The following is a 25042-nucleotide window of genomic DNA, read 5'->3' on the forward strand; positions in this document are numbered from 1 at the left end:
TCTGCTTCTTTCCTCTCTTTCCAGAAAACCCCTTGGGGCAGAAACATCTCAACAATCAAGCTTAAAAGTTACATCAAGTCTGGCTCCCGGTCACATCTTTGTGGTCTCATGTAGAAGTATACCTGCGAAAGCACAGAGGCTCCAGCTCAGTAGTGGAGTACTTGCTCTGCATGCCAAAAGCCCTGGGTTCAAAGTCTGCCCTCCTCCACTGGAGGGGCTGGGGAGGGGCCCTGGGAGAACATCTGCTGTGCAAATGTTAATCCAGTGCTTAAACCTGACACCCAGTCTGATTAATGGAATCATAGAGTTGGAAGGGTCCACCAGGGTCATCTAGTCCAACCCCCTGCACAATGCAGGAAATTCTGAACTACCTCCCCCACAGACACCCAGTGACCCATACTTCATGCCCAGAAGATAGCCAAGGTGCCCTCCCTCTCATCATCTGCCTAAGGTCATAGAATCAGCATTGCTGACAGATGGCCATCTAGCCTCTGCTTAGAAACCTCCAGGGAAGGAGAGCTTACCACCTCCCGAGGAAGCCTGTTCCACCGAGGAACCCCTCTAACTGTTAGAAAATTATTCCTAATGGAAACTCTTTTGATTTAATTTCAACCTGTTTCAACTCTTTGAGTATGGCTTGTTAAAAGGTCTAGCTAAGATGGACAAAAAGAACCTTTTGTAAGGGGAAATGGACCATGAGCTCTCAGGAGCCTGCTTAATGCAAAGACAGAGAAGGTGTGTCTTGGCACAATAAACCTGAAGAAATTCCCAGTTGCTCATTTGAGGCAGTAACCTGGAAGACACCCCTGGGCAGGGAGGGAGAGATAGAGAGGCCGAGGCGAAGGACACAAAGGGGAGTTTTCTTGGAAAATACCCATGGTCGGTCGTGGTGAATCCCTGCAAAAAGAAAAGGATCGGAAAAGGTGTGTTTGATACTAGAACAGTCTCTGTTGTTAGGTGGTGGATTTTTCATCATTGTAGACTTTTAAGTATTCATTGGATACCTACTTGTTGAGGATATTATAGCTGTCATTTCTGTGTTGGCAGGGGGCTGGACTAGATGACCCCCATGGTCATTTTCAGCTCTGAGATTAAATATATAAATAAACTGGAGAAGGGAAAATTTATCCCATCTCCTAAGGTTGAGGAAGCAGCTGCCTCTGATCAATGAAAAATCATATACGAGGCTAGATGGGAACACACCTCTGTCCCTGCTGAAGTTGAACACATGAAGCTGCCTTATACTGAATCAAACCCTTGGTCCATCAAGGTCAGTATTGGCTACTCAGACCGGCAGCAGCTCTCCAGGGTCTCAGGCTGAGGTCTTTCACATCACCTACTTGCCTAGTCCCTTGAACTGTAAATACTTAAATATTGTAAGCCATACAATTATAAAAATGAGGCACAAATGAACCCAGGGGTACCGTGGCCACACAGGGAAGCAATAACCCGGGAAGAAGCCGGCCAGACAACCACGGGACTCCCTGACATGCCGGCCTGGTGGGGTCCCTGCTCCGTTTCACTGGCTGTCCCCTCTGCGGCCGAGGGCCCACTCCTGCCCAGAGAGCCCTGTGGCCTGAGTGAGAGAAGGGGACACCCTTCTGCCCCCGCCACACAAGGCCTTATATGCCCTCTGTTCCAGCTCCGCTCCCTCGCAGGGACCAGTGCTCGTTTCCCTCCATCCTTTTCCCAGTCCAATCCCGAAGCTTGGGAGGTGCCTGGGAGATGTGGCAGAATTTAGGGCAGGCCTCGGGGGGAGGGGGGCTTCCTTGAGGCCTCCAGGACGCTCCTTCTTCAGCCTCAGGCGCTGGAGCCTGACTACTGCTGAAGACCGCGATGAACGGACACCCTTCCTTGGGCCCAATTAGAGCCGAGCATCCTCCACCATTCTTTGGTCGACTTCATTTTGTGACTCAGTTGTTCAGAAAAGCCCTCAGCTGCCTCCAAGGGTTACCGATGCCCGGGGTTGTTGGCCCTGGTGTGCATGCTTAGGGGAAGGCGGGTCTCCCCCCACTCCCCACAGTGCTTCCACGGGTTTCTCCTGCAATCTGTGATGTTGTGGGAAAGAGCCCAGCCCGGCCAGGGTGGCACCCAGGTGGGCAGAGAAGCCTGGATCCTCCCAGTCCTGCCCGTGCCTGTTCTCCTGCCTCAGAAGCCAGCAGAGGGCTTGTTTTTAAATTGGCATCAGGACTGCAACGGAACCTTTAAACGATCGGGCCACAAATTCCTCCGAGTGTCCAGATTTCATTTGAAAAAGGGCCAACGGGGCAAGCTCATCAACGCTTCCCTGGGTGTCCAGGCTGGGAGTGAACCCTGATGGGGAGGTTCTCTTAGCTCACTGTGCCCAGCAGCAGCCGTTGAGGGGCCTTCTGCCCCCTCCCCCCTGTTTAAAGCCATCTCTGTCTGGGGCCACGGCTACCCCGCCCCCCCCCCCCCCGGCAGCAAACCCCACAGCAGAATTACTCGTGGTTTAAAGAAGTATCTCCGTCCATTTGTCCTGAACCTCTTTGGCAACAATTCCAGTGAGGTAACTCCGGGTCCTTGCATTTTGGGAGAAAGAGAGAACCTTCTCTTAGACAGGCTGGAGAACTGGGCTAAAACCAATAAAATGCATTTCAACAGAGATAAATGTAAAGTTCTGCATTTAGGCAGGAAAAATGAAATGCAAAATTACAGGATGGGGAGACTTGTCTGAGCAGTCGTGTGCGCGGAAAGGATCTTGGGGTCTCGTGTCCAGATCACGTGAAGTGCTGGTATCGCTTTACTCTGCTCTGGTTAGACCTCACTTACGAAGGATGTAGAGAAGGTGGGACGGGTCCAGAAGGGGGCAACCAAGACGGGGAGGGGTCTGGAGACCAAGTCCTAGGAGGAAAGGTTGAAGGAGCCGGGTCCATTTAGCCTGGAGAGGAGAAGACTGAGAGGGGACAGGAGAACCATGCTCCAGTACCTGAAGGGCTGCCCTAGAGAGGAGGGGGCCGAGCTGTTTTCTGTTGACCTAGGCGGATGATGAGAGGGGGGGGCCCTTGGGCATGGATTGGGGGGGGGGTCCCTGGGGGTGTGGGGGGGGGGAGGTAGTTGTGACTGTCCTGCCTTGTGCAGGGGGCGGGACTAGGTGACCCTGGGGGTCCCTTCCCGCGCTCTGCTTCGATGGTGCTTGCTGCCCCGCAGGTGTGTCCGCATCCCCTGCTCTGCTGGCCTTTCCGGGATGCAGCCTGGACGGTGGCCTCGCCCGTCCCCCCGGGGCCCGCGCTTCTCCGGCCGTCTGGCGGCAGCGGCTGGCTGGAGGCCTGCTTGTGCGGGGGGGCTGGTCCGGCGGCCCCTCCCCCCCCGCTCCGGCCCCTCCCCCCGGCTGCCAGGCGGGGCCGGGCCGGTCTCGGAAGCGGAAGCGACGCCGCCTCCCCCCCGCGCCCCCCCCCCCGCGCCCCCCCGCCCCCCAGGTCTCCATCCTCGCCAGGCCGCCGCCGCCGCAGGTACCGCCGCGATGCAAGGGGGGAGGGACGGGGGGGGGGATCTGCATCGACCCCCCGCGGGTGGGGAGGGGGCCGCCCCCGCAGAAGAGCCGCCCCCTTGCGCCCTCCTCCTCCTCCTCCTCCCCGGGATGCAATGGGGAGGAGGGGGGGCCTGGGGGGCGAAAGGCCGGCTGCCGGCGGGACAAGCCCCCCCCGGGGGCCCTGGGGGGGGGGGCGTAGGGGCATCTCTCTGCCGGTGCCAGAGGGGGGGGTGGGGGGCAGCTGCGGTGCCAGCGCACCGTCCAGCCGTGTCCTTCGGAAGCCCCCCAGGGCGGGGGTCCGGGGCCGGTGCGCGCGGAGCTGGACGGCGTCCCCGGGGGGGGAGGGGGGAGGCGCCGTGCCCCCCCCCCCAGGGCCCGATGCCCGACCCCCCCCCCCCCGGACGCTGGACCAGCAGAGCAGCCGCAGACGGCCCGCGTGAGCCCCCCCCCCGGGCCTGGCCTTGGTCACTCGCGCCCCCCCCCACCGCCCGCCCCAAAGGGGAGGGAGGGAGGGGGCGCAGGAGCGCCTTGCCCCGCCCTGTCTGCGCCCCCTCCCACTTGAGGTCGGAGTTTGGGCGGCGGGAAGGGGGTCGCCTCTGCCGTGAAGGGAGGGGGGAGGGGGAGGGGGAGGGGGCGCCGTCCGGGGGTGGGAGCCGGAGGGATTCCCGGAGGGGCGGGTGTGTGCTGACCCCCCTCCCTCCCCCCCCCCTCTGCCTCCCTCCAGGCCAGCCCTCCCCACGTCCCCCGGCTTCTGTCCCAAAGGATGTAGCTTGGTGGCCTCTTCCTCCAGCCCCCAACAGGTGAGCTCCACACAGGCTGCGGTGATGTGATTGGGTGCTGAGCATGTGCAGAGTGCCTTCCTTGTCCTTGACTGGCCCCTCTGGAGGGGGACAGCAGGAAGCTGGCCCCTCTTCCCCAGGGAGGCCTGCTCCTCCTCATGAGGAGGGTGGGCAACCTGCCCTGAGCTGCCCCAGAACCCTTTCCTTGACGCCTAGACATCCATTCATGGACCCCAACCCCACAACACACCCACCTCCATGTGCCTGGCTGGCAGGATGGGCAGCCATGTGGGGAGGGGGCCGGGGCTCAGTGGCAGAGCCTCTGCTTTGGCCTGCAGAAGGTCCCCCGGTTCCATCCCCGGCAGCATCTCCAGTTCCAGGGGCCAGGCAAGGAGGTGATGGGAAAGACCCTTTTCTGCCAGAAACCCTGGAGAGCTGCTGCCGGCCAATACTGGCCTTGATGGACCTCGATGGTCTGATTCAGTGTCAGGCAGCTTCATGTGCTCATGGGTCCATTCTTTGGGTTGTAGCTTAGTGGTGGACCCTCTGTTCAGCATAGCAGAAGGTCCCAGGTTCAATCCCCGGCATCTCCAGTTAAAGGGACCGGACAAGTAGGTGGTGTGAAAGACCCCTGCCTGAGGCCTGGAGAGCCCGCTGCCGGCCTGAGTAGACCAATACTGGCCTTGATGGACCCAGGGGGTGGGGTGGGGGTCTGATTCAGTGTAAGGCAGCTTCATTCATGCGTACTGCTACGCTGGGAACTTCTGCCCCTGCGCACAGCTGCAAAATTGGCAAGGCCGGTATGGAAGCGAGAGCTCTGGGAGGACCACGTGGCTTTTGGAACTGGCTCTGGTGGGAGGGAATGCAGTTCCTGAGCACGTGCAGAATGCCTGAGTAGCCACCATGTCCAGGGAGGGGCAGCCGGCCTAGCCGAGTGTGTTTTGTGTGTTGTGTGCGTGGCCGAGAGGGAGGGCATTCGCTGCAGGCCGGGTCCCACGGCAGGTCCTTGTCTTCCCTGGCAGGGCCCAGCAACGCCCTCCCCATGTCCAGCACGCTGAGCAAGAGGATCGACTTGGCCAACGACAACAGCCTCCTGGGCATGAGCCTGGCCCTGGCAGCGCCCGTGGGAGAGGGCCTGCCCCACAAGGGGCACTGCGGCTACTCCTGCTCGGAGCTGCACGGGGTCCTGGGCCTGCCGCCCTCCGCCGAGGAGCCCAGCAACACCAAGTGGGTGAAGGACGGGCAGAACCAGCTGCGCCAGGCGGCGGAGCGCGGCCGCGACCAGAACCGCAATGAACTGAACCTCCCCAGCAAGGAGCTCAGCAGCCTGCTTATCGCGCTGCCTGGCCAGGAAGAGAAGGATGGAGAAGGCGAGGAGGAGGAGGAAGATGAGGAGGAGGAGGAAGAGGAGGAGGAAGAGGAGGACTCCACCCCTGTCCAGAGCGAGCCGGTCACGGAGTCTGAGCAGAGCTCTGAGCGGGCGCTGCCCCGTGGCGACCAGGCTCGCAGCGCCAGCCTCCTCTTTGGGATGCGCAACAGCACGGTGGCCAGCGACGAGGACTCCAGCTGGGCCACCCTCAGCCCCACGGGCAGCCCCACGGGGGGCAGCTCCCCAGACGAAGCTGGTAGGCACCACCGGGCAGCGGCCCACTGGCCTGGCGGGCTGGGAACGGCTCTCTGAGGGCCTTGCCGGAGGGCTAGGGGGGTGTTAGGGTTAGGGCATGGGAGGGGCTGAGGGGCAGGTCGAAAGGCGGCCTGGTTGCTGGGAAGCCAAAGGAGGTCCCAGACTGGGCCAGGGGTCCGCACAGGGGCATCGGAGGGTAGGGTTGCGCACCGCCCGGTTGTGCTTTGCGTTGCCCGTTCCCCCCCCCCCTGGCCTCCCGCAGGGGTTGCCACTGAGGCTCCGGTCCCCTTTCCCCAGCTGGGAGCGTTAATTGCTCATCCTCCACCCCCTCCCGCAATGGCACGGATCCTGCGTTCCTGAGGCCTTTTCTCCTCCCAGCAGCTTTCCTGGCCCTCCTCTTTCCTGGGCTCACCGGCCCCCCATCTCCCGCCTCTGACCCCCTCCCCAACTCCCATGCAGCTACAGACGCTCTAGGCTGATCCTGCATTGAGCAGGGGGTTGGACTAGATGGCCTCTGCAGCCCCTTCCAACTCTGTGATTCTATGACTCCCTGTGGCATGCAGCTCCCCCCCACCCCACCCCGGCACACTGCTGCTGTTCATGCTTCCGAAAATGGCCCGGCTCTCTTGTGAAGAATCGGTCACCAAAGGGTCCGGTCTCCCAGCCAGCCTAGACAGGACTCCCCCCACCCCACTCGACCCCCACTCCTCTCAGCTAGGCGGGTGCTAATTTCCCAAGCGCCACAGGGGCTGGATTCGGATCTGGCCCTCTGCTCAAGGGGAAGGGGCTTCAGCCTTCCTGGCAGGCAACAACACCCCTCCCCATGGCCTTTTGGGTTGGGGGAAACAGTGCAAATGGCCCGGGGGGGGGGGGCTGATTTGGATCAGCCCCAGTCCCAATCCAAATCACCCCCTGCAGCGATTGGGGGAGATAGTTAGCAGCAGGAGGGAGTGGAAGGTTGCGGCCCTTTGCAAAGCAGATAGCTCCTGCAAGCGAGCCAGGCTGCATGAAGTGGGGGAGGGGGAAGCCTCAGCAAAAGCAACCCCCTCCCGAAAGCCAATATGGCAGGAGACGGGTTCAACTCTCCAAACACCTGTAAATCTCTCAGCCTAATCTACCTCACAGGGCTCTTGTGAGAATAAATCAGGGAAGGGAGCTCTGTGCCCTCCGCCTTGGGCTCCGGGGGAGGGGATGAAACGTGAGCCAGGCTTAGCGCAAGAGGGAGGGAGGGAGGGGTCGACTGGGGCTCACGTGTGGGCATCGTAGGGCTGGGGGGGACGACACCACATGGACTCTATGGCTCCCCAAAGGGAGACCAGCCTCTGGGGAACATCTCTGTGCTGTCTTCCTTAAAGGGCCTGTGCCCCCCCCACCCATGCCTTCCCATGTCTTCCTCTCAGCTGGGTTGGGCACAGAAGGGTCCTGTGGATTGGGGTTCTTTCTGCGGGTGGGGGGAGGCTGGGATGCCAGTGAGGGGGGATGGGGGCCCCAGAGGGGTGTCCAACAACAGCCTTCTCTCCAAGGAGGATCTGCTTTTGCCAAGCCCCCCCCTTTCATCCCAGTTCTTTAACCCCTTACTGGCCATCTCCGGCAGGGGCCCCCTCTCTTCTCCCAGCTCAGCCCCAGGGGAGTGGAGCATGCACCCCTCTTCGGCCCACGATGCCCATTCGCCTGGAGGTGGAGGTTGTTTGGGGGGGCACACTGGTGGGGGCAGTCAATTGGGAAAGAAGGGCCCATGGCTGGGTGAACTGTGGGCCCTCCGGTGGGAGGGGCTGAGCAGCGTCTTGCCAGAGGGGCAGGAGGCCAGCGGAGACCTTGAAACTCGGCCCCCCATTGGGAGTGGCAGCCCCCTCCATTGCTGAAAGGGGAGCCGAGGCGTGGTTGAAAGAGGCAGCCACGGGGTTAATTGCTGTCTTGTACCTGTGCACCCCCCGCCCCAAATCTGGAGGGGGCTTCTTTCTCTGGGGTGGCGGGAGGGAGAGGCCTAGCAGGCGGGTTGGTTCAACCTGGGGCGGGAGGCCTGGGGCGGGGTGGGCCCATGGGCCTCCGCCTGCTGCTGCCATGCACGGCAAGGACGTTTCCCTGGCCGCTCTCCTGCTCGACTCATGCCCAGGTAGACTCCAAGGGAGGGGGGGGCTCTCTGGCATGGGCATGCATGCGGTGTGGGAATTGGGGCTGGCGCTTGGGAAATGCAGGCGGGGAGGGGTCTGGGCCCGGTTTGCCCAGAAGGGTCTCCTCCTAGCAGACTCCTCTCTCTGTACCTTGCAACCTGCTTCACGAGAGTTTCTTTGGGGGGTGGGTGGACAGAATGGTTTGATTCTAGCAGGGCTTCAAAGGAGGATTGTTGCTGTGGGTGGGTGGAGGAGGGAAGAGACGCCAGCCCCCTGACACCCTTGTTATGCTGTACCCGGCTCCTGTTCCCCCCCGCCCATGCCCGACACTATGGTGGTGGAGGTTGCTCGGCAGCAATTCCCCTGGCTCAGAGCTGGTGCCAAGCACCTGGCCCCAGGCCTCTGTGGAGGAAAATCTGCAGGTTGGGGCCAGGAGAGGGGGAGGCTGCCAGAAGGTGCCCCCCACCCCTCGCATCTCCGCCCCTTGCTGTGGCATCTAGACGTGGGCCCGGTGCTGCTGGTTCTGATTTTCAGCTCCATCCAGTACCTGCCGTCCATTCGCACCCTCCAAGAGAGCTTATCTTACAGATCTGTTAATAAAATGGGATGGGGGTGGGCTGAGGCAGCCAGTGACTTGGGATCCATGCTGAAGCAGCGAGAGGGGGTCTCTCAGGACACCTGCAGCAGACCCCCATTATGGGGAAGGGGTCGGAATGGGCCTGGTTCCTTCCGAGAACCATGCAGAATGGGAAAAAGGCTCCCTCGCTTTCTGTTTGGGCTGCCCCACCCCAGAGCGGGGGGGATTATAATGGGTGGGGGGAGGGATGCCCCTTTTCATCCCCCCCCCTTAACTGGCATGCCTTCCCTCCACAGACTCCTTTTGGCTGTGCAATTCCCTGGAGACAGATTCTGGCCTCCCGGCAGGATGGATGCGAGTCCAGGACACGTCTGGCACCTATTATTGGCACATTCCGACGGGCACCACCCAGTGGGAGCCCCCCGTGGGCAGCGGGAGCAGCGATTCTTCGGGAAACACCCCCTCCAGGGAAACTCAGGTGAGAGGGGGGGCCCTGAGCCCCACCGGCCGGAACCAGAGACCCCTCAGCAAGGGGGGCAGGGCCGCTGCGGCTGCGGGTTCCTAAGACGGTTGTGGGGTGGCAGCTGGTGGGGAACGAGTGTGTGTGCCGGGGGGGGGGGGTTGTCAGTGGGGGGCTCCCTTGGTCCTTCAGGACCCCAAGATGCTCCCTCCAGTTCTCCTGGAGCCCCACCTGAGTGATCTCTCCCCCATGGGCCAGGAGGTGGCGGCAGCCGCCACTCTCCGAAGAGCCCCCCGGAGTCTGCACTTGAGCAGGCTTTCAAAAGGGTTGTTTTTTTAAAAAAACCTGTGGCTCAGGGTGGCTAACAAAATAATAGTGCTCACCAAATTATCCAGACGAAGAGCGGAAAACTGGATTCCCAAGTGAAAGCTTAATCCAGGTTCCCCTTCCCCCGCTCCCCAAGTCTGGCAGCGCTTTGGAGAGGCGTCTGGGGCTAGCCTGGCGGGGCAGAGGGCTTGGGGCTTGCACACAAAAAGCATTACTTTTAGAATGGTTAAGACTTGCCTCAACCTTTGTGCGTGAGCTGCTGTTCTGGACATGGCTCCTCAAACTCATACAGAGGCACAACAGGCTGCTTCCTCTGAGGGCTGGTGATTCTGTAGTGGCATTGCCTCAGGAGTGACAGTACAAGGCAGCCAGTGCTGATGCTGCAGAATTACTTGCCAGATTCAGATTCAGATAGTTTATTTGCGGCCCTTGGCCAGATAAAACAAGATACATGGACTAAAATGGTCTTACCGACAAAGGTTTACAGTCCGAGTCTTAAGTCACTTAAAAAAAATAACATCCATGTTACATCTGCCTTTTGGACTAAGAGACTACTCTGTGGCAACGAATTTTCATTGCAGCCGTACAAACGTTTGCTACCTGAGAGGTGATTGAGGGATTATCTCCTTGTAAGGAGCTTTTCTATCTTTTCTCTTTCCCTGTCGAGTCCCATTCTTAGTATATGGGGCTCAATAAACTTAGAACGGGGTATAGTGAAATAGTTACAGTTCAGGAGAACATGTTCAGTGGTTTCTAAATCCCCGGATTTGCAGGGGCATAGTCTCTCTGCCCTGGGTATCTTCTTGAATTTCCCCTCTAACATAGCAGAGGGTAAGGCTGCGCACCTAGCCAAGGTAAAAGCCCTCCTATGTTTGTTTATCTCTAAGTAGCAGAGATAGGCTACCGGTGCAAAGGTAAACTTGGAGTGGGGGGGAGCCATAAATAGGGGCACTCTTGCTAGATCTACTTGTCGCTCAATATCTTTAACTCTTTGGTTTATAGTTGACTTAGCTTGATCCCACCCTAACTGAAGTAGTGCTGGAGGTAAAACCCAGGTTATTTAGTTTGTCTTCAATGGCTATTATCCACTTTGACCTAAAGGTATCACAACGAATCAGTAGAAGATGATCCTTGGGGTTGAAATTAATTTTCAGCCAGAGATAAAGCGAGGACAAGACAATCCTTGCCTCCACCTTCATCATGCCAGTTTCTAAACGGATCATAGCATTTGATACACATCTTGGCAATTGCAGGGCAGCTCTAAGAAACTTGGATTGCATTGTTCCATGGGAATAAGACATGAGGGTGGAGAGTCAAGTTGTGTTCCATATAGCATTTGTGCTACAAATGGTTTGATTTCGCCAGAAAAAGTTTAAGGGCACCTGGAATATAGTGTGCCCCTTTGGTCCGGAGAAAATTTATTATTGAACAGGCTGATCTTTCCCCTAAATTGGCAACATAGGTATTATGGGCCAGCTTGGAGCCAGATGCCTGGATTGTCGTTCCAAGATATTTGAATTGGGTTACCTGTTCCTATAATTAGGGCGATTACCAAAAGCCATTACTTTTGTTTTGTCATAATTAATAGTCAGGCTTTCCTTCTCACAGAACGTTCCCACTATCACTAGCACCCTCCTTAGGCCGACTGGGGTTCTTGAAAGAAGTACCACGTCATTCGGCATAGAGCAGAATATGAATATGCCTGTCCACTAGTTTAGGTGGATGTAAATCCGGTGCGTTCAAGGAACTGACTATGTTATTTATAGAATAGGCAAATAGCAGGGGGGGGCAAGTAAACAGCCCTGCCTAACTCCTCTATAGGTGTTTATGGGGACCGTAAGATGTCGTCTTCTATTGCACCTGACTCTCAGTGCTGTCCGTTCGGGCTTGCAGCAGCAACAGGAGCCTTTTATCTACATTTGAGGCTTCCAGCTTGTCCCAGAGTAAAAGTTTGGAAATCGAATAAAATGCTGCCCTAAAATCAATGAATGCCGCATATAAAGAGGGTTGTCCCTTATTAGAATATTTCTCTGCTAGATGTTGCAGGACAAGGCAGTGCTCTATCGTTGCTCTCCCTTCCCTAAAGCCTGCCTGCTCTATTGCCAAAATATCCTCTTGATTGAGCCAAAGGGTTAATTTATCTAGCAGGTGCCTTGCGTATAATTTGCTGATGATACTTATGAGACTAAGTGGCCTATAGTTGGAAGGGTCCTTTCTACTTCCTTTTTTATAAGAATTACTTGTCTCTAGACTCGGCTGGTCAGAAAGCAGCAAGGCTAGAGCAGTGACTCATGCAGAGAGCCAGTGGACAGACTCTGCACGGGAGCTTTAATGATGTGGTTAACATATTACTTATGTCTGATAGCTAGAGTTCAGGAGCACCTTAGAGACCAACAAGATTTTCCGGGCACGAGCTTTCGAGAGTGAAATCTTTATCAGATAGATACCTGACAAAGGGAGCTGTGACTCTTGGGAGCTCCTACCCTGAAAATCTCGTTGGTCTCTCGGGTGTTACGGGACTCCAACCGAGCTGTTGTCCTGCAGACCAGCGCAGCTTCCTGCTGGAACTATTGTCTGATAGTTAGGGAATGACTGTCGTACTCACAAGTTGTCCTCCAGTGGCAGTGGGTTCCAAAGGACTTCAGTGCCGTGTCAGTCACGTCCGTATCCTTAGTGTTAGGGCCACTTAATGACAGAAAACGAAAGTACGCTGGCTAGTTTGTCCTCCGGGAAAGACCCCGGGTGCAGCTGAGCAGCTGTTCTCCTGGCAAGTAGCAGCACACCATGTGGCTCTTGCACTAAGCCCTCCTCCGCCTTTCAGCAAATCCACCGTCCACGAGGGGCGTGCGGCCGTCTTCCCCAGAGGGCTCTGTGTCCGTGCCTTTGGCCTTTGGCCAGTCCTTCTGCTTTGGAGCAGCCTCTCACTCTCGGAGGTTGGCTTCCTAGCAGCACCAGCCTTAGCAGTGATGCGGCATAGTCGCCCTCGCCTGCCTTTTCTCTGTCATCCTTGCAAGAGCCCTGTGAGGTAGGTCAGGCCTGTTTTCATCAAGAGGTTAGCTCTTGTAACAGGATGCTTTACTCCTGCATCCAATTAGAGAATCTGGACTAAAAATTTCTGAAAGACGTTCTCTGTTTAAAACATTTAGTGTTAGGATGTAGTTGTGAATTCTCTGCATTGTGGAGGGGGTTGGACTAGATGACCCTGGTGGCCTCTCCAAGCTCTACGATTCCAGGATTTATCTAATAATGGCTGTCCATCAACCTTTAAATCTGATAATACAAATGAGATAATTGTGAATTCTGTTCTTTGAATTAAGAGCAGCAAACTGGGCAGGAAACCGTCATAGTGTTTATATTTTATTGGAAAAAGAAACCCTTCTCTTTAGTAGACATTAGCACAAATAAGCATGTGAGAATTAACCCTACACCTACGGTGAAAACAAGTGCAAAACCTATCAAAGGTCCTGACATTTCTTAACCATATTTTACTAAGTAAAAATTTAAAGCAAACCAGGTTTCAGGTTATTGTATAAGAACTGCTCGTGGGGATTTTCATGTAAGCCCCCGTCACACCCCCCCTCAGCAGCCTCACCTGATCTTCTTCTGAGACTTCCAGCCAGAGAAACCTGACTTGCTTATCACATCCATGCATTTGATGGAACAATAATCTCTTAATCGTGTGATTATTATCTAGATAAATGATAGGTTCTTAACTATGTAGGGTTATAATCCAACAGGTGCATCTAAGGATACATCTGATATTTCCTCATTACCTTTTCAAAGCAGGATAAGAAGGCGAAACGCCTGATCTCTATTCAAAGGCAATAAATTTAATGTTTCCAAAACTGTTTCAATTAACTGTCTGGGATTAAAGGAAAACCTTGGGGGCAACCAGAGTTCCCTCTGACAGCTGAACCCAGCGTTGAGTTCATCCCTACATGAAAACAGGCATGATCTGCAGGAATGGTGACGATATAGTTGAAATCCTGCTGTACTCTGCCTTGGGGTTTTGCCTGCATCTCACTGAAGTGGGGCTGCCCCTCACGCTGCATAGGGAGGATATTAGCCGTGCCCCCCCGCCCCATCTTTGCTGGCATCTCCAGTTAAAAGGACCCAGGAGGAGGTGATGTGAAAGAAAGGGAGGTGTTTTCCTTGCTGGGAAACCCCCTTGGACCAAGGGTTCCTTGGAAAGCACCCTAGTAACTGGCTACCACCACTCAGGGAGTCTCCTGAGAACATCTAGACTGACCCCGCTAAGAAGGTATCCTTCTAGGGCAGTACAAAAGTAATGGGGTGGAAACCATGGAAAATACCTTATGACCAGCCCCAGAGCACTTATGCTGTGTAGCACGGAGGGAAGAGATTCAGAGAAATATCCCAAAGAAATAGATTGTACTAAATGAAGCCAAAAAATGTTGTTATAAAAAAGACTTGTAAAGAGAGAGAAGAAAAGGAAAAGGGTGGTTGGATTCAAATGGCGGGTGGGGGGGACGACAAAATACAGGGGGAAACCACACCAGAACATAGGTCACAGACATCCAAATACGAAGTAATACAGTTGATCTGATTCCACTAAGTACACATTACCTAGGCTGATTCCTCAGAGCATGGGCAGAGTTCTTTGCGGTAACAAGATGTTGGGAGTCCTTTACCCCCCTAGTCAACCTCCTGTGCACCTCAGTTTCCACTGAAGACTGAAGAAAAGGGAAAATCCCAAATGTCCAGATATTTATGACCAAGGGAGCTGGACCTCTCTAAGAGTGACGAGCTGATTTAGCCCAATGCCAAGCAGAGCTCAATCTCTGACATCAGAGGCTGCTGTTACCAATCAGAGGCTTATAAAATGATAGTCCCACCCCCTCAAATATCTGGTAGCAGTCCTGGACTTCCACAGCCAATAGGTGGGCTGGCCAAAACCAGCTTGCCCTCTGGCCAAAAAGGAATAACTGTCAGCTCAGTCCAACGTGGAATGGAAAAGAGCGGCTCGTTCTGATTTAAAACCCGGGTGTCCAAGAGACCCCAGACGCCCTCGGTGTGCCTCTGGAGGCCCCAGTGTGGCTTTAGGGTTTCTGTCACAGCCTCTGCCTGAGACCCTCTGCAGAGCGGCTGCCAGTCTTGAGTAGACCAGAAGACTGAGCTTGGGGGACCAAGCCAGGGTGTGTGTGTGTCTGATTCAGTGTCCAGCAGCTTCCTGCGTGTTCATGTGTCCGTGTGGATAGTAGCACCGTTTCAGCAAGACACAGCATGCACCCAGAGTCCTGGGGTGGGTGCTTTTGCCTCGTTCAAGGCCAGTAGGTGGGAGGCGCCTCTGGCTGGTTCATTGCTCAGGTGATGTTTGACCTGGGGACTTGCTCATAGCTTCTGGTCTTTACCGCTGGGCCGAGGCAGCTCCCAGCGGAGGGTCACGTTAGAACCCAGGTCCATGTGGGCAATGTCTAGAGGAAGGAACTCCTTCCTTGGGGGAGGGGAGTGTGGGCTGCCCCACGAACTCCTCTTCATCCTCATGTGCGCAGGCATGAGAATTGAGGACCGGTGGGGGGGGGGGCAGGGCTGCCTCTTGCTGTGGTTTCACCTGACCCCCCCTCCATTCCTCTGCACACTTTGTAGTTCACCTGGATGGATTTTGGGCAGGCCGAACACTCGGATGACCCCCATTACTGGAAGGTGAGTTGCTAACATAGGGTGGGGCGGGGGTCCGGGTAAGTGTGCTGCCCTCTCTGCTCACCCCTCCCCTTTTTGCTTGGCCCCAGGATGCCCCATCAGAAGAAGAGGGGACCCCTGAGCCCCAGCGGGACCATGCCCAGACCCTGTTGTGCTTGGGATCTCCCGGCACCAGGTGAGTGGGGGGGGGGCACAGGACCCTCAGAGCCCCCCAGCATGGCTTCTGGGCATGCATGTGGCCCCTTGGGGGAGAAGGGCACAGCCACCCGTTTGACCAAACTGGCTGGGGGGGGTGGAGGTGGGAGTGAGGAGGTTTGGGGTCTGTAAAGGGAGGGTGTTTGTTTTTTGCTCTGTGTTGGGCCATTTCCCCAAAGGGCTGCCCCCCACTTTGTGGCCTTGTATCCTGCCACCACCTTTGGGGTGTACAGGGCTCAGAGGCTGGCTGGGAACCAAAATGGGGGGGGGGGTTCTTACAGGGGGGTGGCTGGAGGAGGTGGCTGGTTCTCCTGGGAGGGCTTTGTGGGAAGGAGGAGAGAGCCAGGCCAGGCGGCTCCTTGGAACTGGGGGCTGCTCGTCCTTCCTGGGAGCACCCGAGGAGATGATCCTCAGCCTCATGCAGGGGGGTGGGGGGTGGATCTAGCAGTGGCCAGCCTCCCCCCATGGCCCAGTCAGCTGGATATGTGGCTCTTCTCTCCCCCTTCTCAAGAAAAGTATGCGTATGTGACAGACGTCCCCAGAAATGTTGGGGATGTGTGGATAGATCAGCGAGGGGGTGGAGTGCTCTCTGCACATGGTCTGGGGCTATTCTGGTGGCCGGTCCTGGTGCCGATGGAACTATCTCTGCCCTTCCTGTTCCCCAGATCTTCCCTGGGAGAAGATGGTGATGTGGCTGCCTCATCCCTTGGCCTCAGCCAGGGCTCCAAGGTAGGGTGGACCGTGTGGTCTGTGCTGCTGTGGTGCCGGAGGCAAAGGCATAGATGCTCTGAGTGTGCAGGTATAGATGGTCCAGAGTTGGCACCAAACAAGCCGAACAGCCAAATGCCCCAAAGGCCTTCGGTTTCTGGGTCCAGGCAGGCACCCGGGGCAACAAGCAGCCAGCGTAGTCCAGGGGCAGCACACAAATGGCGAGAAGTCCAAACACCAAAACAGGAGGGCAGATCCAGAAAGCACCAGCCAGGTCACAGTCCAGGGGCTCTGGTGGCCCCGGGGTGTGTGTGTGTGTGTGTGTGAGGCTGGCAGCTGCAGCGCTTCTATTTCCGCTTCACACCCTGTGCCGTGAGGCTGGGGGTGTGGCACGCTGACACTCCCCCTCTGCCTTGCCCCGGGGGCATCCATAGGGCTGGGCCAGGCTTCCTCCCTCTCCTCCTGATCCGAGGGGGGTCTGACAGCAAGGCAGGTCTAAGTGCAGCTAAGGAGAGTAAAAGGACATGAGAGAAGGTTCCTGGCGAGCTCCCTTGCGATCCTTGGGCCATGTGGCTGCTGCATGCGTGGCACCCCCCCCAGGGCCACACCTGCAAGCAACGTCCTCCTTCAATGCTCACGCCAAACCCTCCTGGAGCCAACTCCAATCCAACTCTCGCCCCCCCTTCCAGACAAAAGGAACACACACACCCTTTTCAGACTCCCTAGAATCATGGAAACATAGAGTGGGAAGGGACCACCAGGGTCATCTAGTCCACCCCCTGCACAATGCAGGAAATTCACAACTACCTCCCCCACCGCACACCCCCACTGACCCCCCCCCCTACTCCATGGGCTCCTAGGGCATTAGGAGTGCCAGGCCCCTGGGCTCCAGCCTGCCAGCCCCTGGAGGGTCCCTCCAATCAAGAGGCATCAGTGCATCAGAGAGATGGCGCATTTTGCCCCCTGGGTCTCTGTCTGGCGAAGCGTCTCTGTCCCCTGCTCTGCCAGTCTCGGGGGCACCAACTCAGTCGTCCATCTTCATGGCTGCCCCAGCGTTCCCAGCCCATCTGCCCCTCATCCACAACATGCTCCTCCTTCACGGGGGCCTGGGGGCCCCTCTTGCCCTCGATTCGACTCTCCCCCTTCCCTTTGAGGTAGGCCAAGCTGGGAGAGAGGCCCCGGCCCAATGTACTTCCTGGCTGGGGGGTGGGGTGGGGGGAAAGCAGAGTTTGGCTGGGGCTCCGTTCTTGGGCGAAGGGGGGGTGCTCCCCTCTGCCTGCCTGCCTGCCTCACGTGTGCGTGGGTCTGTCTCCCTCCCCCTCCTGCCCTCCCCATCCCTGCCAGTGTTTCTCGGTCTGCTCTCTGGGCTGGGTGGAGATGTCTGAGGAGGAGCTGAGCCTGGGCAGGAGCAGCGTGGCCGTCAACAACTGCATCCGGCAGCTCTCGGCTCAGAACCCGGACCTCACCGGCTCCTGGCCCAAGGTGAGATGCTGGGGGTGCGGGGGGGGTGGTGGTAGAGGAGGTGTGAGCAGACCCCCCCTCCCGTTCTGGGCTGTGACCCTGATGTTGCCTTCCCCCCCCCCCCAGCAAAGCTTTGTGTAGGGCTGGAGAAGCAGCCCTGCCTCCGACTGGGAGGAGGCCTGCGAAATACTGGCGTGCCCGGGGGATGTGTGTGTGCTGTGGGTTGGCCATGTCCCAGGGCGCCTGCTGGGGAGGGGTCCTCCCTGCTCCAAGGCCCCCTCTCACCCCACCCCCTTCTCCCTCCCTCCAGGGCAAAGCGATGCTGCTGGTCCTCGAGCAGGAGACCCTGAAGCTGCTCGACCCCGAGGGGCACGCCGTCCTGCACACCCAGCCCATCTGCGACATCCGCGTCTGGGGTGTCGGGCGGGACAGCGGCAGGTGCGTGGCCTGCTTGTGGGTGGCCTGGGGAAGCAGTGGGAGTGCCTGGAGAGGGGAGGGCCCCCCGTAGCTTTCCTGGCAGGGGAAGTGCACCCGGGGAGGGGTCCCTGTGCAGCCCCCCACAGCAGCAGCCTCACCGTCTCGGGGCACGGCCTGACTCGGCCCTCCCTCCTGGGCGCCCCAAGCTTAGCACCCCGCCTGGCTGGTTCTTTTATCGTCCATTCATTTCGTAATATTCAGCACGTGAGTCTGCATAACGCATAACGCCACGTCCGTGAGGTAAGATTTGACAAGGTTCAAGGCCTCTTTTTAGACTAATTCTTTAGACTGGTTTCTATTCCAGTGATGGGAGACCTGTCTCGAACGTGCTTATCTTGCACATCTCTGTCTCCATCCCAGAACTTCCTCTATTCCCCTCCACCCCGTTCACGCAGCGTGCTTTGCTTTCCCGAGGCATTTCTTGGCACCTGGTGCTTTCTCCTGTCTCCGCGCTGCAGCTCTTAACCCTCTGGCTGTGGTGAATAAATTTCCTACTAACGGCTTCTTGTTAACGTGAGATCCCGCTGGGCGTGGTGCTCAGGAGAGCCGGGTTCATTTGATCCTGGGTGGAACGGGGCTGGAACTGGGCTAAGTGACCATGCGTTTTAGACCATAGGCTAACCATCCAAATTTGTCGACTTTCGAAGTGATCTCTTTATTCTAATCTGCTAGCATAACTGAGAGAAGAATCCTTCTGTTTTTACCAGGATGGTATCTCCTGCATGTATTTGATGGGGAAGGGGTTATTTTCCTTAACCTGTCTGGTGCCAAATACCCGATATGTGAGCTGGATAACATTTCCCCTCATCGCTGCATTTGGTGAAAGGCGGGCCTTCCTCTGTGCCCTGTGGGTCGTAAGAAGGGCGCTGCTGGATCAGGCCCTCGGGGGCCCTTCTCGTCCAGTGTCCCGTTTCACGCAGCAGCCAAGCAAGTGCCCCAGAGGGCCAATATCAAGGCGCCGAGGCCTTCTCCTGACGCTGCCTCCCAGCGCTGGGATTCAGAGGTTGACTGCCTCTGAACATGGAGGCTCCGTTTAATCTCTGTGGGCAGTAGCCACTGATAGGCCCCTCCTCTGTGGATCTATCCCCCTTTCAAAGCCACCTGTGCTCATGATCATCACTCTGTCTGCTGGCAGGGCATTCTGCATTTCATTACTCATTGAGTAAAGAGGTCTTTTGTCTGTCCTGCATCTATTGCTTGTCAACTTCAGGTGCCCCGGAGCGCTGCTATTTTGGGAGGGGGAGAAAGAAACCTCTCGACCCACTCCCTCCACCCCCTGCATAACTGCATGGATCTCTGCAACGTGCCCCCTTGGTTGGTTTCTCTCTGAGCTGAAGAGGCCGGACTCTGCTGGCTTTCCTCCTCAGGAGGGGCCGGTGGCTAGCAGGAGCTGTTTGGGGACAAGCCCCAGCCCTCTTTCCTTCCCAGGGCATCCCAGCTCCGATCCCATCCGGGGGCCAAAGGGGCTGGGTGGGCTAGGGGGGACCTGGCACCGGGCAGCCCTGGCTGGAGGGGCTTGGGTGCCCCCACGGGTCTCTTGCTAACCGTCTGCCGTGTCTTCTCTCTCCTCTCTCCCCCCTCCTTGGCTTTGCTTTGGGACTCAGGGAGAGGTAGGTCTCTTGCCTTGACACTTCTTATCCTCCCCTTCGGCTCGCCAAGAGCCCCCCGCCCTTGAATTTTGGGAAATAGCAGCTGAAGTTGGGCAGTCCCACAGCCCCTCCCCATGGTTTGGGGCCATCTCTGTGAAAAAGGGGGCATTGCTGTGTGGGAGTCCTAGTCTGCTTGCGGGACGTTTGGTTGACCCCCCATTTTCTTACGCTGGGAGGGGAGGGAGCTGCTGTATGTGTTTCTGAAGCCGTGGGTCTCTCTCTCTCTCTCTCTCTCTCTGCCCAGGGATTTTGCTTACGTAGCGTGGGACCAGCTGGCCCAGCTGCTGAAGTGCCACGTCTTCCAGTGTGACGCCCCCGCAAAGAACATTGCCACCGGCCTCCACGAGATCTGCTCCAAGGTGACGCCCGGCCCCTCCCCACCTCCAACCCCTCCCCTCCTCACCTCTCAGTGGTTGGCCGGAGATGTCACTGGGCCTTGCAGCCCCGATGGTCTTTGCCGGCCAGAAGCCCCTAAGGGAGAGCTTGCCTGCCTGCGTCCAGGGGGTGGGTTGGGCGGGGGGGGGCTCTAACTCGGCTTGAGGACAAAGGCTCACGTCCACAGGGGCTGGGGGGCAGGGAGCACGGGCTCCTCCCTCCAAGGCTGCGCCCAGAGAGGATCGGGGGGGGGGCAAGGAAGGGCTGCTTGGGGGCTGTGCGGGTCCAGGATGTGGGGCTGGGAGCCGAACTACTCCACTTGCAGGCCGAAAAGGAAGCCGGTCTCTCGTCCCTCTCGGCTGGAGTTTGGCTTCCCGAGATTTAGTACAAAAACCGCAACCCATTCAGGCGTGTCCTTGATTGACGTAAGATCCCGGTGGCCCGGGTCCCTCTTGGTCTAGCTTTGGACTTGAGTTCAGGATCGGAAGTGCCTCATTTTCCATGGGAACCGGGAACCGGACAGTGGAGAGGCTCTTCTGGGCCTCGCAGAAGCGTAGGGACCCCTGGGCTGTGGGGTCCCTGGGGGGGGGGGGGGAGGTCTTCTGGCCGAGATGAGGCTGGCAGGCCCGGAGTTGCCTCCCATTCTTCCCTGGTGGGTAGCTTCCTGCCCAGGGTGGGGGCACCGGTTGTAGGTGCCGCCCAGGTGTGGCTCCTTGGTCATCCTGTCCTCCGTTGCCGGGCATCCGAAGGTGTCTCAAGGACGGTTTCCAGGGCCACGAGCGGCCAAGACTTAACCCTCTCCGTTGCTCTCCCGAGATCATGAGCGAGCGCCGGAGGGGCCGAGCCCTGTCCAACAGGCTGTCGCTGGATCACTCAAAGTTGGTGGAGATCCCTTTCCAAGGTGGGGAGAGGCTGGGCCCCGGAAGGGGCGGGTGGTGGGTGGGTGGGGTATGTGGGGGGCTTTGCTGTGCCTGCTGGTCGGAGTGGGGCTGTCCCACCACGGTGTGGCCGCTACCTCCAGTGGGTAGTCTGGGGAGCCACTCAGGGCTGCAGACGGACCGGCTAGGAGCTGCTGGCCATCCCCCGTCCCCCCCCCCCGAACCTTCCCGGGCAGGCCGGCTTATGAGATGAGCCTCGTGTTAGCGGAGAGGGGGGGCCCCGGCTGTGTGGGTCTCCCCTCCCTGGCTGACCTGGGGGGCAGGGGCGAGGGCGCATTCTGCCCCGGCTCACGGCTGCCTCTCTCTCCCGCCCCTCAGTGGAGTTTCCGGCCCCCAAAAGCGAGCTGGCGCAGAAGTTCCAGGTGTCTTACATGGGCAGCGTTCCAGTGGCCAAGCCTGTGGGTAAGCTGGGCGGGGCGGGAGGGGGGCTGCGATGGGATAAGAGGCGAGGGCTCTGGGGAGGGGGCAGGCGAGGTGGGGGGGAAGCACAGTCCTCTCCCCTTGGGGGACCGACCGTGACCCTCGCTGCGATTGGCTCCCCAGGCATGGAGGTCATCAACGCCGCCCTGGAGCGGGCCCTGGCCGCCGGCCGCAGAGAAGAGTGGACGCCCAGCCAGGTCAATGTGGCGCCCGCCACCCTCACCCTCCTGCACCAGCAGGTGAACATGCCTCCGCCTGCCCTAGTGGGGGAGGGGCTCCCCCCCGCTGGCCCGAGAGGGAGGGGCAGAGGCCTTGTTTGCCAGGAGGGGGGGACTGTTCCAGTGACCCTGCCCCCCGACTGATGGAGAGGATAAGGGTTTGACCTGGGTGGGCAGTGCATGGGGCTCCCCCCCCCAATTTGGGCCGCTCCTTGGACTGACTGCCCCATTGTGCTTTCCCAGCCGGGGCATCTATCCCCTGCCCCCCCTTTTCAGCCCAGTGAAACCAGGAGCTCCTGCCTCCCGGGGGGTCAGAGAGCCCCACCACTCTGACGTGTGGGGCTCTGACTCTTCTTTTGTCTGGTGGGAGGCAGAAGCTCCACGGTCTGCTGAACCCCCCCCCCCCCGCCTTGTAGTCTGAGTTCCTAATCCTGGAACTGCTCCCTCCTCCTCCGGACGCCCCTTCCCCAAGTCCTCACCCCCTCCCCGACTGGAGGGTGAAATTGACAGAAGCAGCCTGTGGGGGCTTTGTCAAGTTCATGGCAGGGGTGTTGGTCCTTGGGACCCCCCCCACACACACACACCAGACAGGGGCCTGGGAGGCAGCCCCCCTCCTTGGCAGACTCTCCAGAGAATCTGAACACCCCCCCCCATTTCTTGTTGTTTCCTCCCTTTGCTGGCAGAGAGAATCATAGAATCGAAAGAGTTGGAAGTGACCACCAGGGTCATCTAGTCCAACCCCCTGCACAATGCAGGAAACACACAACTACCTCTCCCACTCCACACCCCCAGTGACCCCCTACTCCATGGCCAGCAGCCTCTTGGCTCCCCTTTCCTGGGCTTTCAGGGGTTAATGGGGGGCACCTCCAGAAACACCCCCCAGTAGCCGAATGAAGGGCCCCTCCGGCCCCTGCTCTGTGCCTGAGGATGTGGGTGGAGAACCAGCCCACTGGGCCAGCGGGGGAAAGGGGCCCCTGGGCCTCACCGGTCAAGACCAGCCGTCTGTTGCTGGGGGGGGGGGTTGTCCATCTGCCCGCCCTTGTTTGATCCCTCTCTCCCACCTTGCTTATTACAGACAGAGGCTGTGCTGTGTGAGTGCCGAGTGCGATTTCTCTCCTTCATGGGCATCGGGAAAGATGTCCGGTCCTTTGCTTTCATCATGGCCGCCGCCCCCGGCAACTTCCTCTGCCACATGGTGTGGTGTGAGCCCAACGCCGCCGGCCTGAGTGAGGCCGTGCAGGCTGCCTGCATGGTGAGTGCCCCCCCTCGCCTCTCTTGACCACCAGAAGCCCAAGTTCTGCTTTGGAGGGGGGGCCGGAGACTTTCCTGGCCCTCCTTAAGCCCCACGGCGGTCCCTGGCTACTTAGTTCTGCAGTGTTTTAGATATGTGGTGGTTGGAGGGTCAGACTAAGATCTGGGAGACCCAGGTTCAAATCCTCAGTCTGCCATGGAAGCTTGCTGGGTTATCCTGGGCTCGCCTAAATAAATTATTTCCTACCTCACAGAGTTGTTGTGAGGATAAAAGGGAGGAGAGAATTTATGTAAGCTTCTTTGGGGAGAAAAGGGGGGTTATAAAGAAAATAACAGGAAGTAGCTAAAGGTAAAAATAATCTGTTCTGCAGAATCTAGGGGACGTTCCCATGTTGGGGGGGGGGAATGATCTTGGCATCACACCCACCTGTTCCAGTGAAAGAGGTGGAAGGAGGCTGGGGATGAGCAGGAGTCGTTTTCAGCCGGTGCCCTCCCTTCTTTTCCAGCTTCGGTACCAGAAGTGCTTGGATGCGCGCCCCCAGACCACCAGCTCCTGCCTCCCCGCGCCTCCCGCTGACTCTGTGGCTCGGCGCGTGGGGTCCACGGTCCGAAAGGGAGTCCAGACCTTGCTGGGGACCCTGAAACCCAAGCGCCAGGGTGCTCAGACGCCATGAACACCCCGCGGATGAGCGGGTGCCCCCCGCCCCGGCTTCCTGGATGAGGCCGGCACAGCTGGATTGGCCTGGCAGCTCCCCCCCCCGCGTGTCCTCTCCGTGTGGATGTGTGTATTTATGAGGTATGAGTGTGTCTACGCAAGTGAGAAATGTTCATGCTCCCTCCTGTGACCTGCTGCCCTGCCCCCCTGGCAACATCTAGGGCATCTGTACCTCCCCCCTCTCCCAGGGCTCCCGCCTGAACCCTGCTGGGGTTCCTCCGTCCCTGGCTGCCAGCTCCTGAATCAATGTGAACATTTGGGAGGAAGAGACCCTCTCCCAGCCTGGGCTGTGCATGGAGGGCCAGAAGTCACCTCCCGTGTGTCTCACACTGACTAGGGGCCCTGGGCGGGGGGAGGGAGGGGCAGCGCTGCCGTCTCTGCTATAACAAGAGATCTTGGTGTTGTACTAAAATCATTAATAAACTCGGTCCCCACAACTTGGCTGGCGGCCAGAAATGATACCACGCATCAGTGCCAGGGATGCATGGAGCATCTCCTTTTGGGGTGGGGCTGTTTGCAGGGAAAAGGTATGCGGTGTTTGAGCAGCAGGGGTGGGGTGTCCAGACTAGGATGTAGTTGACAGAGGAGGGAGTCAGAGCCATATGCGGTGCTGAGGCTCAGGGGTAGAGGAACTGCTTGGCATGCAGAAGATCCCAGGTTCAATCCCCGGCATCTCCAGTTAAAGGGCCCAGGCAAGTAGGTGATGTGAAAGACCCTTTTCTGCCTGAGGCCCTGGAGAGCTGCTGCCAGTCTGAGTTGACAATACTGACATTGATGGACCAAGGGGGGTCTGGTTCAGTATCAGGCAGCTTCATGAGTTCATGTGTACAACGCTGAATTTCCTGCCTCCTTCCCCGCAAAGGATGCTCAGGAAAAGCGCCCAGGAGAGCTGCTGGAAGCGGAAGCAGTGAGGGCAGAGAAACGGGTGCGGAAAATGGCAGTGTTGGCATTGCCCCAGGGAGCACCAGCAAAGAGCACATCTTCTTTGGAAGAGGCCTGAAAGGGGGCTGCTCTTGGGCGTCCAAAGGCGGTTGGCTTCATTCCATCGGGTGAAGGGAGCACATCGCTGAGTTCCGCTGGCCCCTGAGCCTCTGCCCACACCAACCGCCTGGAGGGTGAACTGGCTGCCCCTTTAGCCTGGCCCCACAGCTGGGCATGCTGCATAAGGGGGGGGGGAGAGAGAAGAGGCATGCAGGGGAGAGTGTGAGCCAGACAAGGCTCGGAGGGAATTCCCAATGGGGAAGGGGAATGGAAGCCTCGTCTCCCCTTTCCAGCTTGCCTTCCTGCATTGTGCAGGGGGTTGGACTAGATGACCCTGGTGGTCCCTTCCAACTCTATGATTCTATTCTATTCAAGCCCCATTTCACTTCCCATGAGAAACAGCTCGTGAGGCTGACCATCACCCCAGGGCCTGCCGATGGCCTTGCACGATGTTCAGCAGGGGGCAGCCAAAGAGCGAAAGTGAGAATCAACTGTTCATGCAAGCAGCCAAGAAAGGAATCCTGTGCAGTTTGGGGAAGGGGTTTTATTCAATAAATACAGCAGCATCGCCTCAAGTGCTGCTCACTTCAGCAACGCAAGAGACAGCCGCTCCCTGTACATGTGC

The 25042-nt window shown here is 58.1% G+C and overlaps 2 protein-coding genes across 2 annotated transcripts in view; one reads left to right on the forward strand and one right to left on the reverse strand.

Moving 5' to 3' along the window:
• Nucleotides 1-25042, reverse strand: part of ILK (integrin linked kinase) — a 196907-nt gene that overhangs the window by 157017 nt on the left and 14848 nt on the right. The window lies entirely within an intron of this gene.
• Nucleotides 5308-23395, forward strand: APBB1 (amyloid beta precursor protein binding family B member 1). The gene is made up of 13 exons (XM_056858420.1): nucleotides 5308-5894; nucleotides 8878-9059; nucleotides 14976-15032; nucleotides 15119-15204; nucleotides 15890-15953; nucleotides 17277-17414; nucleotides 17704-17831; nucleotides 19764-19878; nucleotides 20711-20795; nucleotides 21151-21234; nucleotides 21376-21491; nucleotides 22546-22722; nucleotides 23228-23395. Exons 1-13 carry the CDS (start codon nucleotides 5312-5314, stop codon nucleotides 23393-23395), a joined length of 1983 nt encoding a protein of 660 aa, XP_056714398.1. The 5' UTR covers nucleotides 5308-5311.

The sequence above is a fragment of the Euleptes europaea genome, chromosome 12, assembly GCF_029931775.1.
Source record: "Euleptes europaea isolate rEulEur1 chromosome 12, rEulEur1.hap1, whole genome shotgun sequence".
NCBI lineage: Eukaryota > Metazoa > Chordata > Lepidosauria > Squamata > Sphaerodactylidae > Euleptes > Euleptes europaea.